The sequence below is a fragment of the Pseudonaja textilis genome, chromosome 3, assembly GCF_049901715.1.
Source record: "Pseudonaja textilis isolate UNSWEBS1 chromosome 3, rPseTex1.2, whole genome shotgun sequence".
In the NCBI taxonomy this organism is placed as follows: Eukaryota; Metazoa; Chordata; class Lepidosauria; order Squamata; family Elapidae; genus Pseudonaja; species Pseudonaja textilis.
Genome location: NC_141992.1, coordinates 22312093 through 22329561, shown reverse-complemented (window position 1 = coordinate 22329561; position 17469 = coordinate 22312093). Strand labels below are relative to the sequence as shown.

Below are 17469 nucleotides of genomic sequence, written 5' to 3'. Positions count from 1 at the left end.
TAAATATCCCATTATTTATGATGAACCGTTATTTATATTTCCAGATGTATTTGGGGTTTTTTTCTCCCTAAACTCGTTAGAGGTGGCTGACAGCCCTTCCAGGTAAAGTAGACAGGAAACATAACCACATGAATTAACTACCTTATTGTAAGGCTACATTAACAGGATCTTGCAAGTTTGAAGGCAGAGATTTCACCCCACTACTTTTACCTTCTTGATCCATTATGGCAGATCCTTCCTTGAGAGGGTTTTTTTTGGGGGGGCGGGGGACCTTTAAGCCACTGCCTCTATTGTTTGATTGTTTCCTAAGAAGCATCTCTTCCCTTCTTTATCCAAGGTCAGTCATAAGCTATTGCACCAGTAATAGCATCAATGAATAATAATAACAATACAGGTAGACTTCGCTTAACAAGTATAATTGGGACCAGCAAATCTATCACTAAGTGTCACAGTAGTTAAACAGGACATCATGTGGTTGTTAAGGAAGTCGTCATGGTTAAAGAGATGTGACTGCGACATGCGATTTCATTGATGGCTTCACCATTGACTCAGTTTTGTCAGAAGCCATGTGTGTAGTGCCTAAATGGTGATTGCATAAATGCAAGATGTTGCAACAGTGGTAAACACATGCCAGTTGCAAAGCACCCAAATCTCAATTACATGGCCTTGGGGAATGCTGCAGCAATTGTAAGTGTGAGGACTGGTTGTAAAATTATTTTTCAGCTCTGTCATAACATTGAACAATCACTAAAAAGAAGCCATTAAGCAAGGATGCCTGTGTTTTTGAAGGAGATTTTAAACCATTCCACATAGCAACTCATTCTCCTGTTTGCAACAAATCATTCTCATAATTTGGTCTATTTTATTTTTGCAGGATTTCCCCCCTCTCTTATATAAAAACTGGTTAGTCCAATCATTACAAATTTATTTTCATGTTGTGGTCCGAAGAAAAAATAATAAAAACTTTAACCAGTTTTGCCTGGTTTGCAGCCAAATATCAAGATAAATATGTCCATAGTGACACTTGCACCTATGACTATAAGAAAATACATGCTATGCTTATCATTGTGATTTTCTTTAACTTGGGATACTTGCTGTTATTTGTCTTATTTTTGCTACTGTATAACTTGTTACAGCAAAAATGATACACAAATAAAAACAAGAAAATGAAATGAGAAATAGAGGTAGCTTGCAAATTACCTTGTGTTTGACACATCCATTCTAAATTTGGCATCAGTTGTGAAAGCCTGCAGAGTACTTGAAAATAAATAAACGTTATTAGCACTCAGCGTTTGAGCAGCATTTACTGGTATATTTCCTAAAGCTGAAAATGGGTCAGCTTTATACTTTGAAGAAATATAGAAACTTTTCTGCTAAAACTCTTTTTTTAAAGTAAATAAGCCCAACTATAACAGACGTTAGAAATGCTTAATTGTGACATTGGGAAGGAACAGTTTATCAAATACCATTATACATTTCATATTCATGTATGTTAAACCTGATTCACTTAAAGTGAGCAATATCAGATGTTTTTGGAGTAAACTGCATTGGCTATAAAAATTGCCTACTGAAAAATGTTAACTATTACTTCCAAGAACTCATTTAAATATTTTTATGACTATTTTTGATCCCTAGCAGTAAATGGATTTAATGATTTATCCAGCAAGAATGGTTAGCTAAAAACTATAGGTTTGTTATTCCTTGCAACCAAAACCTGTTCATTCTTTTAAAGTGTTGGCAGCCCTCTCAACTGTGTATTTAATCAGAAGCTAAGAAAAAGCATCTGACTGACATAAAATTTCATTTTTTTTCTTTATTCTCTAAAGGTACAAATTCAAGCACTTATACAGAAAAAAAACACATTCAAGGCCAAGTTTACCTGCACTGATTAGGTTTCAATGGAAATAAACATGTCTCAAGTTCAAATTCAGAATCCAACTGCTACTCTTTCTAGCAGCCAAATACTAAGCAAGAACCAATCTCTCGCACAGCCTTTGAGTATTCCTTCTCCCACTAGTTCTTTGCCCTCTGAAAATGCGGGTAGACCTATTCAAAATTCTGCTTTACCCTCTGCATCTGTTACATCTACTAGTGTTGCTGCAGGTAAGCTTTAAAATATCTTTGATATGTGTTGATAATTTTTGATATTAATCTTTAGTTTAAAACAGGGGTCCCCAACTCTCAGCCCATGGACCGGTACCAGTTGCAGCATGTGAAAGCCCCATCTTCAGGATGCAAGCAGCATGTAAAACCACCACCCCCTGGGCTGCAGAAAAACTCTCCAAGGTTGGGGTTGAGGGTCGCTGGTTAAAACATTGGCTTTAAATTATGTTTTTAATGGAATATTTTTAAATAATGAAATTATTATAAAAGAAGTATTGCATATGATTGAAATGTGCGAAAACAACAAGTGTCTGCAAAAGAAATGTAGTTAAACATTTTTCTAATTTCATTTTATAATGTCTTCTATCTTTCACTATTTATCAGTAAGTCTTTTTTTTTTTTTTTTTTTTTTTGGTGCAGTGTCTTCTGCTCCAATATGTAAAATATGCAAAAATACTTGTTTAATGACACTTTTTTTTAGGGCAATTGTTTTTTGATCCACATGTTGGTTCTATTAGCAACTGACAAATTACTTTGTGTCTTACTCTTTAATGTTTTTTTTCTTTAAGCATTAAACCCAAGCAGGGCTTCTAAGGACAGATAGGTATCTAGAAGTCTGAATAATTTCCTCCTGCCCCAACCTGTTCTACTGCTCAGACTTCAGTTGCTAGATTTAAGAGAAAGGAAACGACCAGATATATTACTAACTTATTCCTGCAGCTCTCTTTAATCACTATCACAATAAAGGCTGTATCTTCTAATACAGTGGTGTCAAACTCAAGGCCCAGGGGTCAGATCCGGCCCGCGGAGTGCTTAGATCTGGCCCACGGGACCGCCCTGAAAACAGCGAAGGACCACCCCATGGGGCATAGGAGGCCTCATGGACAGCCTCCTGTAGCACTCTGCCAGCCAAAACGGGACACAGTTTGGCCGGCAGGGTGCTGCAGGAGGTGTCTGTCCTGTCTCTCCCCCGCCCCCTCCGGTCAGCCCACAGAGGAGAATTACAATGCTTATCTGGTCCTCGAAGAAATCCAGTTTGACACCCCTGTTCTAAATCATGATTTAGACTGAAAATATTAAGATCTGTACTTCTGCTTTATTAATTATTTTCAAATTTTAATCAAATATTTAGCTACACTAAGCAGGAGTATAATTGTTTTAATTTCTGCTTGCTACAGTATGTGAACCTGGCCAATGTGATTTATAAAGCACAGCTTTAATCCCTTGTACAGATCCAGCTGATTGTGTTTAATAAACAAACACATGTAACAATTTATTATTTACACAGATGTAAACGATCATTTGGCCTTATGAAGAATCTATCCAAATTAAGGTTGAAAGTCATGCTTAGGAAGAGCTAAATGCATCCGTTATGTGCTAGTTTTTGAATATTGTACACGCTAACTAAGAGAGTGGTATCGCATAACATTATTGATTCTGTCTAGTCCATTTGATAAAATTTAATGCAATTAAAAAACCCTAGTATTATTGTTTCCAACTCTGGTAATTTTAAAAAGCAAGAAATAAAACCTTGATAAAATCCAGTCTTGCTGTACATTACCAGCTTTCTTGCAATTAGAGCTGCAAATCAGGAAGCCTGTAAGCTGTTTCCGGTTATATGATTCTAATCTCAGAATACTGTAGATCAGAGGACAAAAACATCATGCATTTGTGACTTGAATCTCCTTGTTATTCTCTGAAATTTATGCTTTGGCTTAAATCCTAATTGGGATGAAATTAGGTGACATAATAATAATGCTCTACTTGGAGTAATGCACAAAAAAGTCTCTTTAAAGGAAGTATTGGGATAGACTGAAAAATAAGAACTGAAATTGGCAATTTTTTAAAAGTATTTAAAAATAATTTAGACAACAGTAAAGACAAGTGAATTCTTGGGGTGAGAGCAGCTCCAATGGCAGGTTTTATTATGAATATTGTAATAATATTTCAATCAAATATAAATTACATAGCCTCTAATCATCAAATTAAGGCTGTAGATGCATAGCTTATTTTCTTGCCAAACAAATTAATTGTTATTTCTGTTGCCAGAATTTGTAATAGCAATACTCACTGATCTTAAATATTGCTTTCAAGCTTAATTCTATCTTGGCATCTAATTTGTCTAGAGTGAATCATCAATTAACTTTTCAGTAGTTAAGGAAATCAAATGCAGTTGGCATTTGATATATGTTTTAATAATTGAAGGCTCATGCAATATTCGTCACATTTCATTTTCTTAAGTTTACATCATATCACTAAGAGGCTAGGCAGTTCTTTAGTTTTATTGGAGAGATTATTACAAACTGTAACGCTTTATCTTACCTTTCAGTTTCTTCTAACATGGCAAACCCCAAAGAGAAAACACCCATGTGTCTTGTGAATGAGTTAGCCCGTTTCAACAAGATTCAGCCTGAATATAAGCTTTTGAGTGAGCAGGGTCCAGCTCACTCGAAGGTAAAATTGTTTGATGATCATGTATTTAGCAAAAGGGAGAAGATCTCTTCGATAAAGAGGCTTTATGTGTGTATGTGAAAGAGACATACAGAAAGTTTACGTATAATCTGTGGTACAGCTATATTAGTTTGAGATCCTATGGGTTTTTAAACAAAGTGATAGAAAATCACAACAGTAATTAATTCTACTACCAGCCCAGTTTAGTTTTTAAACACATCCCATTGCAATATATTAAGTCAAAACTGGAAATTATAAATCAAATTAAAATATAAACCATACATCAGAAAGCTCAGATTTTGAATTGGCATAGTTTCATGTGTAAAATTGTAATCCAAGAATGGTTTCAGGTAATACATTGCAAATGAGATGCTTTGAAAAATTAAACTGAACTTGTAATAGAATTAATTACTGTTGTGATTTTCTATCACCTTTTTCAAAACCACCTAGTATCCCATGCTAAGATAAGTATAGTTTTTCTTTTTTAATGATATCTAATGCATTAACTGTTTCTAGCTTAAAGTTTAATGGGCATATAGGCTTTGTTAAAAACATCGTTATGAAATATTTTATAATATTACACATTTTGAATGGTGTATGTTATTTAACATAAATATGTTATTTTTATGTGTCTGATTTGTTTATCCACTTTATTTCACGGTGTATCTTATTTTTCTAGTTTTTTTGTGTTATTCCTATTTATAAACTTTTAACAAATTTTTTTAAAAAAGAAAAATAGCTTCTACATTGATACAGCTCAATGAACAATGTGGACTTTTCTCAAAACCAGTCACCTTAGGGTAAACTGTTACGCTTTGGCCTCATATGAAATTCTAGTAGTGAAATAGAAGTAAAGTGAATGAACACCAATATTACATATTGTAGTAACTGCAGTGCTGTAGTATGTGCTAGTTATAATCTTTAAAGGTTGTATGGCCTTTGATACCTTTAACGTTAAGTTTGTTTATTTAAATCTAGTTAACAGAGCTTTTTCAGTGGCAGTTTCTGAAACTCTGGAAATTCCTAACGATAGAAATTTGGGCAGCTGCTACTTCACAAAGTCTGCAAATTTAGTTTAAAGTGAGGATAAAGATGTGCCTAGTTGGCTGGATTTTTTAAAGCTTTTTTTTTTTTGTAGCTTTCTAAATTTCAAAGCCCATACAATTAACCTAACAAATATTTGAAAATTCAAATTGCAAAATGGCATTATAGTTAGGCCTTCCAAGGAGGGTATCCAGAAAAATGGACCCCCCTTGGTAACAGTGGAACTAATTTGAAATGTTGAGCTCATAGTTAAAAATAGAAGGATACTATGTGCCTTCTGTTTATTTTGTGCTTTTGAGTCAATTTTTAACTCCTGGTAACTGGATATCCCTGCAGTTTTCTTGGCAAAATTTTGGGGAAGTGGTTTGCCATTGCCTACTTTCTACAGTGACAAAAAGTGACAAACCTGAGGTTTCCAGGTTTCTAGCCTGATGCCTTAACCACTATGCAAAACTAGCTTTAATGTTCCTTGTATAATTACTGTTTTATAGTATTTCACATTTTCATTGTAACTTTATACAGCTTATCAACATAAAAACATTTATAATACAATTAACTATAAATCTGTTACATGTTTTAGCCCATCTTTATGTTGCTTTCCACTTGTTTCTTTTATTTTGCTTATGTATAGTAGTACAAAATTATATAAACAAAATACCCACTGAATTATTGTAGCATAGCAAATGAGGTTAAATTAAAGAGGTAGCCCTAACATACTTTGAGATGTTAGTTACAAAATAGATCCCAGATCGTGCATGTATTTAATAATTTTTTACCTTTCAAAAATAAAAGACAGTTGGGGAGATGAAACCCATAGACAAAAAAATAAGGCTTTTATTAAAAAGTAGATGGGATTTGTCCAGTTTTGCTAAGAAGCTTATACATACTCTATATAGCAATGCTGAGCTTTAGAGTTAAATTATCAGTGTGCTATATACTATACTAACGATATGTGGATGTTACAACTTTTAGCCTTTATATTTGAACACCATATACATATTATGTATACATGACCAGGCAGTGAAAGTTAAAGCTTACTTTTCATTTCTAGGTGTTTACAGTGCAGCTGACTCTTGGGGACCAGCACTGGGAAGCTGAAGGAACTAGTATTAAGAAAGCTCAACATGCAGCTGCTGCCAAAGCTTTGGACGGGACAAGATTTCCTAAACCTACAGCTCGCCCATCTCGCAATGAAGGAAAGAATCCAGGTACAGTATGAGCTGCTGTCATAAGAAAGGTAGAAATTACAGTGAGATATAGATTATTGCCAGAACTTGAGAATTTTGCCCTTGCTTTTCAATTAAGGTATAATCTTGTGCTTTATTGACGTGTTTTAAGAAAATAGACAGTATTCTTGCCATATTTTTTTCTTTTTTCTTTGCATTTTAGTATGACTTGGCTTAAAAGAAGAGAGATGTATATGATAAATTAAAGTGTGGTAATTGCTATATAGAACTGAACTCATACTATGTGAAAATGAATTTCCTGTTTAACAGATATAAATATTCAACTTTGGAAATTATCACATTGATTTTTCATTTACAAATGTAAAATTCCATTAACAAGAATTCCTCTATCCATTGATTGATTTAGCATTTGACTCCAGAAGCAGATCACATATTAGCCAATTTATTCTTTAAAAAAAAGATAATTTTTTTAAAAATTACTGATTATGATAGACTATATTAAACTGAACATTTGGAATGATATAAATGATACTTTTCCACATAGGTTTGCTAAACAGCAAATACTCCTAAATAAAAATAGTGTAGTATTCAAATGTATGACTTTCCACCACTGAATGATTCAGTATCTTACTTGATCCTATTTTGAAATGTAATCAAGGCAATATCTTTTTACAACATAACAAAAATAATAGTAAACTTATTCATGATCACTGATAATTTTCAAGTCTGTTTAAATAGATAGAAACTCTTTCATATGAAAAAATAATGGCCAGACCTCTATTTGAGTTGACCCATTCTAGGTTGAGAGTTGCAAATCAATTTAGATTTAAATATCAGTGCATGTGACTGTGCATGTTTAAATCACAACCAGCAAATATCAGAAACGTAAGAGTTTTAAGGGGAACATTTTGCTTGATTGAATAATCTGATAATTTTTTTAAGTCTAGCCCATTACTGCCAGAGTTATTAAGGTATATAGCATGATGTGTTCTTTTACCAACTTGAAAATTAGATCATTTATAGTGTGGCTTTGCCTGTTATGGTTGTTGGTTGTAATGCCAAGTTTAGAAATGGCTGCAGAATTTGTTTTTCATAAATTGTCTTTGCTTTCCTTGAAATCACAAAGCAGTGTTTAAGAACATGAAGTAGCTGATCTTGAAAACTTAGGCTAAACTACAAAGAGCTCTTTTAGGGATGTTGTGGGTTTTTCAGTTTCACATTAAAGGAATCGTTATTTTATCCTGCCGTTTTTATGTAAGTCAAACATACCTAATGCCCTTGTCTCCTATTTTTCCCACAACCATATACAAATAGACTTCACTAAAGTACTGCACTGTTTAGCAATTCTTCAGTTACACAGCACTGAAAACGCAACTTTATGACCCTTTCTCACATTTACAGCTGTCCCAGCATCTGTATAGTCAATGATCATCGCTTGTGCACTCCACAGTTGGTTTTCCAACAAGCAGAGTTAATGTGACATGTGACATTGTAAACACATTGTGCTCAAGTGATGTTTTGCTTAATGAGTGTGTTACTTAATAACAGAGATGCTGGTCTCAACTGTGGTCATTAAGTGAGGGCTACCTTTATATTCCTTTAACAATTGATTTTTGAAAGCCTCCTTAGATTTACAGGGCTGATTATATAATTTTTGGACGCTGACCTTAGGATAAAATAGTTTTTTCCCTTCTGTTGTCCCTACACATGCCCATTAAGGCTGATCTATTTTCAATTAACTCTGCAGTTGTCTCCTTCCCTATCTGGCTGCTTCTCTCTTTTCCTGTTTTGCTTTAAACAGTTTTGGGCTATAAAATAAGAAAAAATACTGTTTGAAGTACCCAGGAGAACGTATTCTGGGAACACTGAACATTTTTGAATGTAAGCCTGCTTCCTGTTCATCCTTACTCTTAATTCTTTATCCTAAAATATTGCATATTACTTGATTACTATTGTTAATGCTTTGCTGTAAAGCTGTTGTATAGATGGGCTTTTTAATGATTTGTTGCGAACTTCAGCCTTGAACTCTTGCTTTTTTTGGTAATTCTATAATGCTTTCACAATAGAACGTTGGTATTTTATCAGGGCAAAATAATCCAGTGAGCCTCTCAATGTGGGTTTTAAATCTTAGGTAGCAATTAGAGAACTTCATTTATATGCTCTGTTCTTGCTACAGTCTCATTTATTCCCAGGTGTTTTTTCCATTTGAGTTTTCAGAAATATGTACTAGGCTGCAGCAAAAGTACATGCCTAAGAAAACACTAATGTCCTTGGAGGAAACCTACTTATTAGTCTTTAGGTTTATGTGGAATTGTGATTTGCAAACATTGTCATAATATGTATATAAGAAATGGTTGGCTATTATGCCAAAGCTAAGTGCAAGCTAAAGGGGGCACATGTTTATACTCAGTCAAGTGAAAAAAAGCATTTGTGTTTGATCAAGCATACATAATGCAAACTTTCTTGGTAATATATAACTTTCAATATCTGCTGTACTTTTTCCCCTGCCTATGCAGTTCAAGACTTTCTAATTAAATGCTTGTATTTGAATACTGTTTGCAAATATCAGGTAACCTATATGCTATAGGAAGAATGTCTTCACATATCATTTCCATTAATACTTTTTTTATTTAAGTTTTTATTGGTTTTTAAAAACAAACAAACAAACAAAACATAAAAACATCAAGCCATCTTCCATATGTATACATACAGTGTGCCAGTTGGTTTACAGATTGTTTTGTGCTTCCATTTCGTAGTCTTCAATTACAATTACATTGCATATAATCTCGTATTTTCAATCAAAAATTAAATACCTTAGTATCATTATTAATCAATCATTTGACTATACTTTTATTCATTCATGTTTTACAAGATAATCATAATTTACTTAGTTTGTTTTATAACAGTTCATATTATCATCCCAAATCTATCCTAAAATCATTTTGTAGATATAATAAGAAAGAAATACATGTTTATATATTTATTTTTTTCTAAGAGTCTACATATTTCCTTACTATATTTTATTGTCTAACCATTGATAGAATAGATCCCAGATTTTATAAAATTGTTTATCCTCTTGTTCTCTAATTTCAAATGTCAATCTACTCATTTCAGCACATTCCAATATTTTCTTAATGATTTCCTCCTGTGATGGTGTTTTCTCATTTTTCCAGTTTTTGGCAAATACAATCCTAGCCGCTGTTAATACATTTACAATCAGATATTTCAAGTCTTTACTATATATTTCAGGTAAAATTCCCAATAAAAATATCTCTGGTTTCAACTCTATATGTTTTTTGTCATTTTTTCCAACCACATGTAGATTTTAGTCCAGTGTTTTTTAGCATCCACACAAGTCCATCACATATGGTAATATGAGCCAGGTGTCTGATGACATTTCCAACATTTTTCGGATTTATTCTTGAACATTCTTGCTATTCTTGTCGGGGGAAAATGCCACCTGTAAAACATCTTATACAAATTTTCTTTATATGCTGTTGACATTGTCATTTTATAATTTTGAGAGCACAATTTTTGCCATTTCTCTAAATCAATCCCATATCCAAAATTCTTCCTCCAAGCAATCATAGTTTCTTTAACTTGTTCTTCTTCTAATTTAATTTCTAACAAATATCCATACAATTTTTTAATCACCTTTTCATCAGTACCTATCAAAATCTTATCTAAATCAGTCAATTTATCATAGAAACCTTCCATTTTGGAATCTTTATCATATCTTGAATGTATTTGCGCATATGAAAACCAATTCATCTTTATACCTTGTTCCTCTAGTTTTTGTATAGATTTGAGTTCACCCTTTTCGTTCAATATTTCACCATATCTAACTGTTTGTTCCTTTTTGTATATTATAGGATAAGAAAATGCTTCAATAGTCAATAGCCAGACTGGAATTTTCAAATAACATTGTCTTTTAATCTTCTCCCAGTTTAACCACAGAGACTCCCGTGTATAATGTCTTCTAAAATACCCCTGTGTTTTAGTTCCTTTATACCATAAAAAAGCATGCCACCCCAACAACAAATCATGTCCTTCTAATGTCAACAATCTAGTATTTCTTAGTGTTATTCATTCCTTAACCCACATTCCTTAACCCACCCAGATTTGTAGCTTGATAATACAACTCCCAATTAGGCAAACCAAATCCTCCTCTAATTCTAGCATCTTGCAAAAGTTTTAACTTTATTCTCGCTTTCTTACCTTGCCATATATATTTCAACACAATTTTATTTAAATCTTCAAAGTAATCTTTTCCAAGCCTAATTGGAATTGTTTGAAACAAATATAAAATTCTGGGTAATATATTCATCTTGATTGTTGAAATTCTCCCTATTAGTGACAATTGTAAATTTTTCCATTTCATGGCCAGATCTAGCGCTATCTGCTGTTTAAGTTTGATATAATTATTTTCTTTTAGTGTACATCTTGCTGTCAAATATATCCCCAAGTACTTGATCTTATTCGTGACCTGAATTTTCAGTAGGTCTGCCAGTTCTTCCTTTTGTCTTAATAGCATATTCTTTGTCAAGATCTTTGTCTTATCTTTATTTATTTTCAAACCAGCCACCTTTCCACGTGTCTCTATCTTTTCTATCAATTTTGGTGCTGATTCTAGAGGGTCTTCTCAGATGAAAACCAGATCATCTGCAAATGCTTGCAGCTTAAATTCTTCCTTTTTGATTTTCATTCCTTTTATATTCTTTTCATCTCTAAGATTTCTGTTTAGCACTTCCAAAGTTAACACAAACAACAAAGGTGATAGTGGGCACCCTTGTCTTGTTCCTTTTCTTATACTGATAGAGTCTGTCAGTTCTCCCTCTATCATTACCTTTGCCGTTTGCTTATAGTATATAGCTTCTATTGCTTGAATAAATTTCCTAGCGAAGCCCATCTGTTCCAGCAGTAATAACATGAATCTCCAATTCACATTATCAAATGCCTTCTGTGCATCTAGAAATATCAGAGCCATTGGTTTTTCAGGATGTGCCTCGTAGTATTCCAAGGTGTCCAAGATTACTCTCATATTATCTTTAATTTGCCTCTTTGGCAGAAATCCATTTTGATCAGGATGAATAAAATTATTTAGATATTTTTAAAGTCTTTCTGCCAATATTGAAGCAAAGATTTTATTATCTACATTTAGTAGAGAAATAGGTCTATAGTTCTTAATTTGTAATGGATCGGCCTCCTCTTTTGGAATAAGTGTAATATAGGCTTCTGACCATGATTTAGGTATCTTCTTTAATATAACTTCATAACTTCTAGCAATGGAAGATTTAATGATTCTTGTAATGTTTTGTAAAATTCTGCCGGAAGTCCATCTGGGCCTGGTGCCTTTCCATTATTTTGCTTCTTGAGTGCTTCAGTTAACTCCATCATCGTTATATTGCTTTCTAACATTGTTTCAATCTCTTTAGGTATCTGAGGTAAATTAGCATTCTGTAAGTACTGTTTAACTCTTTCCTCATCAATATTCTCTTGCATATATAGTTTCCCACAGAAGTCTCGAATGATTTCTTTCTTCTCTTTACTACCATAGCAAACTTGGCCTTGGTCATCTGTTAATTGCAATATTTTCCTTGATTCTTTCTCCTTTCTCAATTTGTATGCTAACCATCTACCTGGTTTGTTTGCGTCTTCAAAGTAGTTCCGTTTAGCACCTCTAATTTTCTGCGCTAATTCTTCTTTTTCTATTTGACCCATTTTATGTTTAACTATATCCATTTTTAGCTTGATGTCCTTTTTCTGTGGCATTTTCTGTAGCTCTTTTTCAAGTCTTTTATACTCATCCTCTAAGGCCTTAGAGGCTAATCTTTTCATAGTATTTCTTTTCCTTGTATAGTCTATTAGCAAGCCTCTAACACAGAGGTCTCATTCTCGTGGCCCGCGGGCCAATTGCGGCCCGCAGGACGATATCCTGTGGCCCCCACTATGATATGAAAGTATATTAGTGCGGCATTTGAGGATATTTTTTTAACAACTTTTTTGTGGAATCCCTTATGCGGCCCAGCCTCACCCAGACTCTGCCTCCAGCAGCCCCCAGGTAAATTGAGTTTGAGATAGCTGCTCTAACATATGCCTTCATTGTATCCCATACATTCTGAATTGATGTATCTTCTTTTTTGTTTTCTCTAAAGAAAAAAGCCAATTCTTTCTCCATCCACTGTGTGAAGTCTTTTTCCTTTAAAATAGTATTATTTAACGTCCATCTAGATCTTCTTTTTTGTTCTTTCCATTTAATTGTCATTGGATTGTGATCTGCCCAAGTACTTGTTTCAGTATTTATTTCTTGAATATTAGTTATTAATTCTGTTGACATCCATATCATATCTATTCTGGACCATGATAAGTATCTATTTGAATAGGTGTATTGTTTAGTTTTGGCATTTCTTTCTCTCCATGTATCTTTTAAGTTTATTTCATCTACCATTTTAAAAAAAGATTTAGGGAGAGTCTATTGTGCTTTATTGTTTTCTGTGTTGTGTAGTCCAGTTTATTGTCTACAATTCCATTAACATCTCCCATCATAACTATATTAGCATTGTCCAGTTCAATTATTTTCATATGTAATTTTTTGTAGAATTCTCCTTGTTTGTCATTCGGGGCATAGATTGCAACCAGGAGTGTTTTCGTATTATTGTCCATTATTTCCACCATTAATATTCTTCCGTCATCATCGGTATAAATCAATTTTGCTGGGATGGTCTTTTTAATATATAAAACCACTCCTCTTTTCTCACATTGTGTCAAGGAAGTAAATATTTTCCCTAGTTTTGGCTGTATCAACAATTGTTCGTATTGTTTTTTAATATGTACTTCTTGTAGACAAATTATATCAAATTTTAATTTCTCTAATTTTTGAAAGGTTTTCCTTCGTTTAACGTCTGAGTTAAGTCCATTTATATTAATTGTAATCAGTTTTTTCTCTTCCATGGTTATATTTTGTAGTTAGGTTTAGTAGCTCTCATAGATCTTAGTTCACGTTGTTCTTTGGCTTCCACCTTTCCACCTACTACACCTTCTTTTTCAATCGCCATTTGGCAGTCCTCTTGGAATTCAATTAGTGAGATTTCTTTCTCTACCTCTTCCTCTTTCCCTCCAAAAAATTCTGTATACAATAATTCCGCTTTTTCAATTGAGTCAATTCTATGTCTCTGTTCTTGCCATGTGAACATTAAACCTTCTGGAATCAGCCATCTATAATTCACCTCTTTTTAAAGTAGCATTTTAGTCAGGAATCGGTATTCTCTTCTCATCTCTCTCACTCTTCTGGGTATTTGTTTCAAAACCATAATCTCCTTCTCTTTATATTTCAATGTTTTCTCTTTTGCCACTTGCAATATTTGCATTTTAATGGCTTTCTTTGTAAATCTAATGTGAACTTCTCTTGGTAAGCTATTTCTCATCGCATATCTTGTGAAAACTCAATAAGCCTCATCTATTCCATCCATCATCTTCTCTTGTGTTATTTCCAAAGCTTCAGCCAGAATTTCTATCATTATCTCAGCTAAGTTTTGTCCTTTTTCTTCCTCTACGTTTTGGAATCTAAGATAGAATTCTGATCTATCCATCTCCCATCTCAACATAGCACTTTTATCCTGTTCAACCACCGTTAATCTATTATCAATATCTCCAGTCTTCTTCTCTCTTTGTTTATCTTCTTCAATTTTTTGGAGTCTCTCATCATACTTCAACCTCATTTGTTGGATGTTCTCTACTTTTTCATCTGTTTTCCCTGTTCTTTGTTCAATGCTCTCTGTTCTTTGTTCAATGTTCTTTATTCTCTTTTCAATATTCTCTGATCTTGCTTGAATATTTTGAATTCCTTGCATAATCATCTGCAGAGCCACTTTTTCTTGTTCTTTTTCTTGCTTTAACATTGTCTGTATTGAACGGTGTCCTCCAGATGGTGGAGAGGAGGAAATAGAAGTTGAAGAACCAGGAGCTGTTAGTTTCCTACTCATTTTAAGCAATTCAAAGTCTTCAGGTTCTTCTAAACCTTAATCCAATTGTGAAATAACCAATTGTAGTTTGAAGTAAAAATAGTAGAAAAAAGAAGCCAAATAGTAATGATAAAAAAAGAAGAAGAAAAAAACAAAAGAAAAAGAGGACAAAATTTCTTCAGGTTCTTGTATACCTTAATCCAATCCGTGGTTAGATGAAGAAAAAGGCTTGAAAAAAGAAAAGGAAAGGAAAAATTCTTCAGGTTCTTCAACACCTTAATCCAACTGAGAGGTCTCAAATAGAAAAGAGTACATAAAAATAAACCAGAAAGGTAGATGAAAAAACAAAAATACTAGGAAAGGAGAAAAAAAGGCTATTCCCTTAAAAAAAAGGAAACATTAATACTAAACCTTTCCCCTTAACATAAAAGGCAAGCATAGAGATTGGACTTCCAAAGAAAAACAAAGACAAGCTCCAACAAAGCCAAAGATCCAAATAGCTATTGCAAAAAAAAAAAAAGATAAAATGAAATAAAATAAAGCTAGTGAGGAGGGATAGCACAACTTAGAAAATGTAAAAAGAGCACACTGCACTTTGTTTAATTATCCAAGGCTCTTATTATAACTCTTCTCCAAAAACATATCACCTTTTTTCCCCTAGGTTTCAACACCAGACTCCAGCTGTTGATAGAAACCCAGAAGAGCACCTGCAATAATACTCTCCCATGCTCTTCTCTCTATCTTATCAAACAAGCAAGTGTCCTTGGAAAAAAGTCTCAATTCTTTCTCAGTTTCGTCTGGTCAAAGGAAAAGTAGAGTTACTTCCAAGCCTCTAGTTGACAGTGTTACAAAGTTTCTTTAGCTTCTACTTTCCCCCTCCTTTTCTGGCAGAGTATAATAAGAATTAGTTAAAAAAGGAAGAAAATATTTTAAAAAAAAAAAAAGACTAAAAGGGAGCCTCTGGCTTAATATATTATAAAATCAAAAAGGGGAAAGCAAAGAGTAGATTAAAAAAAAGGAAAAAACCGTTCAGTTTCGAAATATAGGATCATCAGCAATAAGAAAAAAAATTAAAAATATTACTTTGACATTCCTGTTTAAAATCACCGCTTATTCACTTCTGTCAGAAAACTTTTACAGATTCTTTCTTTCCCTTAGGGTGTCCTCTCAAATCTCTAAATAAAGAAAAGTTCTCACCAAACCGGCACACTTTCTCTCTCGTTCTCTTTCATTTCGGAGCTGTCCCAACTTCAGCAGCTTTAATGGCTGCCTCTTTGCTGCTGGCAAAAAGAGCTTCTCCTGGATCTACCAGGGACTTTGCAATATCCCTGGGATCGACAGGATGCGCTCTTTACATTCACCCTCTCTTCGGGACGGTTTAGAACCACTTGGACCGTCCAGGAGCAAAGATATCGGCAGCGATCTCAGACCTCCAAGATCGTATGCCGTATCATCGCGACGCCAGCTCCGCCCTCCTCCATTAACACTTTTTAATTAAAACAAGTACCTTCCCTTAGCAAGTTTACATTAAGACTTGCAATATAGTTGCTGTCTGTCATTTTACATAGGAATCTTGTTCTTCTCCCCCTACCCCCAAAAGCCCCCTCAGATTAAGTGTTCTCAGCATTGCATGAAACTAAAGAGTTTTACTTTTTAACTCTTGCTCTGTCTTTGTTTTAGATAGTGTAACCCCCACAGTGGAGCTGAATGCGCTTTGTATGAAACTGGGAAAGAAACCTATGTACAAGCCTATAGATCCTTACACAGAGATGAGATCCACCTACAACTACAATATGAGAGGCAGTGCTTATCCCCCACGGTAGGTCATACCTCAGCACTTTTATATAGTGAAATCCTGCGTTACCCAAAACAGTTTTGCTTCTGAATAATTTATTTTAAATTTATTTATTTTTATTACAAAATTTATTTGCTGCTCATCTTGTTTCAAAGTGATTATGTTCCAGTGTTTCCAGAAACAGCAAGTTTTATGTATGAATTAACCAAATGTCTACTTAATGTAAAGCTATTGAAATACACTCCAATTCATACAATGAAGTCACTGGTAAAGCACTGTAATTTACCTTCACAAATTAATGGTGCAACTTTTCCAAGCATAAATATGATAATAGGTGGATGATTGAACTGGCATAGTTTTCCCCCCTCCTTTTGGAATAGGAAATGCAAAATAAATAAATAAATAAATAAATCTGAGAGCCAAACTATATTAAGATAACAGAATATGGGTGGAAAAAACCTGTACTCTTTGTTATTTGTGAACAGTTCTTAGTGGGCAAAGCATGTGTTATATTGTTGAACAGCGCCTCCTGCTTTGCAGTGTTCTAAAAAGAATAATATACCCTCTTCCACCAGCATTGATGCTTGTCACTTGTTGTCCTGGGCAATAGGCTTGCTCTCTCCAGTGAGAACTAGTTAACACATTTAAAATCCTAAGCTTTTTAAAAATCATCTGTCCATCTGTTTACCAATTCAGAATATTGTCTCTTCTCCCTATTTATTCAGAGAAACTGTTTGGCATTTTCCACCTTGTACCAGAATAAATGTTCTAGCAAAAATGCTAGGATTAAAAATGAATCTTAAATAATTCAAAGTAACAAGAGGGTGCTGGGCATGTATTAGTAAGTTTAATGTTGGTAAGTTTACATCAGTAAGCTTAATGTTTATAAAGCCACCCAGAGTTGTCTTGAAGCAAGTGGGCGGCAAAC

General features: G+C 33.8%; 1 protein-coding gene across 12 annotated transcripts in view; it reads left to right on the top strand.

The window, feature by feature from the left end:
- Nucleotides 1-17469, top strand: part of STAU1 (staufen double-stranded RNA binding protein 1) — a 42643-nt gene that overhangs the window by 10144 nt on the left and 15030 nt on the right. For all 12 annotated transcript variants that reach the window (XM_026697508.2, XM_087929014.1, XM_026697507.2 and 9 more), the window contains exons 3-6: nt 1827-2103; nt 4433-4557; nt 6650-6806; nt 16427-16565. In XM_026697508.2, coding sequence (XP_026553293.1) covers nt 1899-2103; nt 4433-4557; nt 6650-6806; nt 16427-16565 — 626 coding nt within the window. In that variant the 5' untranslated portion in view covers nt 1827-1898. The remainder of the gene's footprint in view (nt 1-1826; nt 2104-4432; nt 4558-6649; nt 6807-16426; nt 16566-17469) is intronic.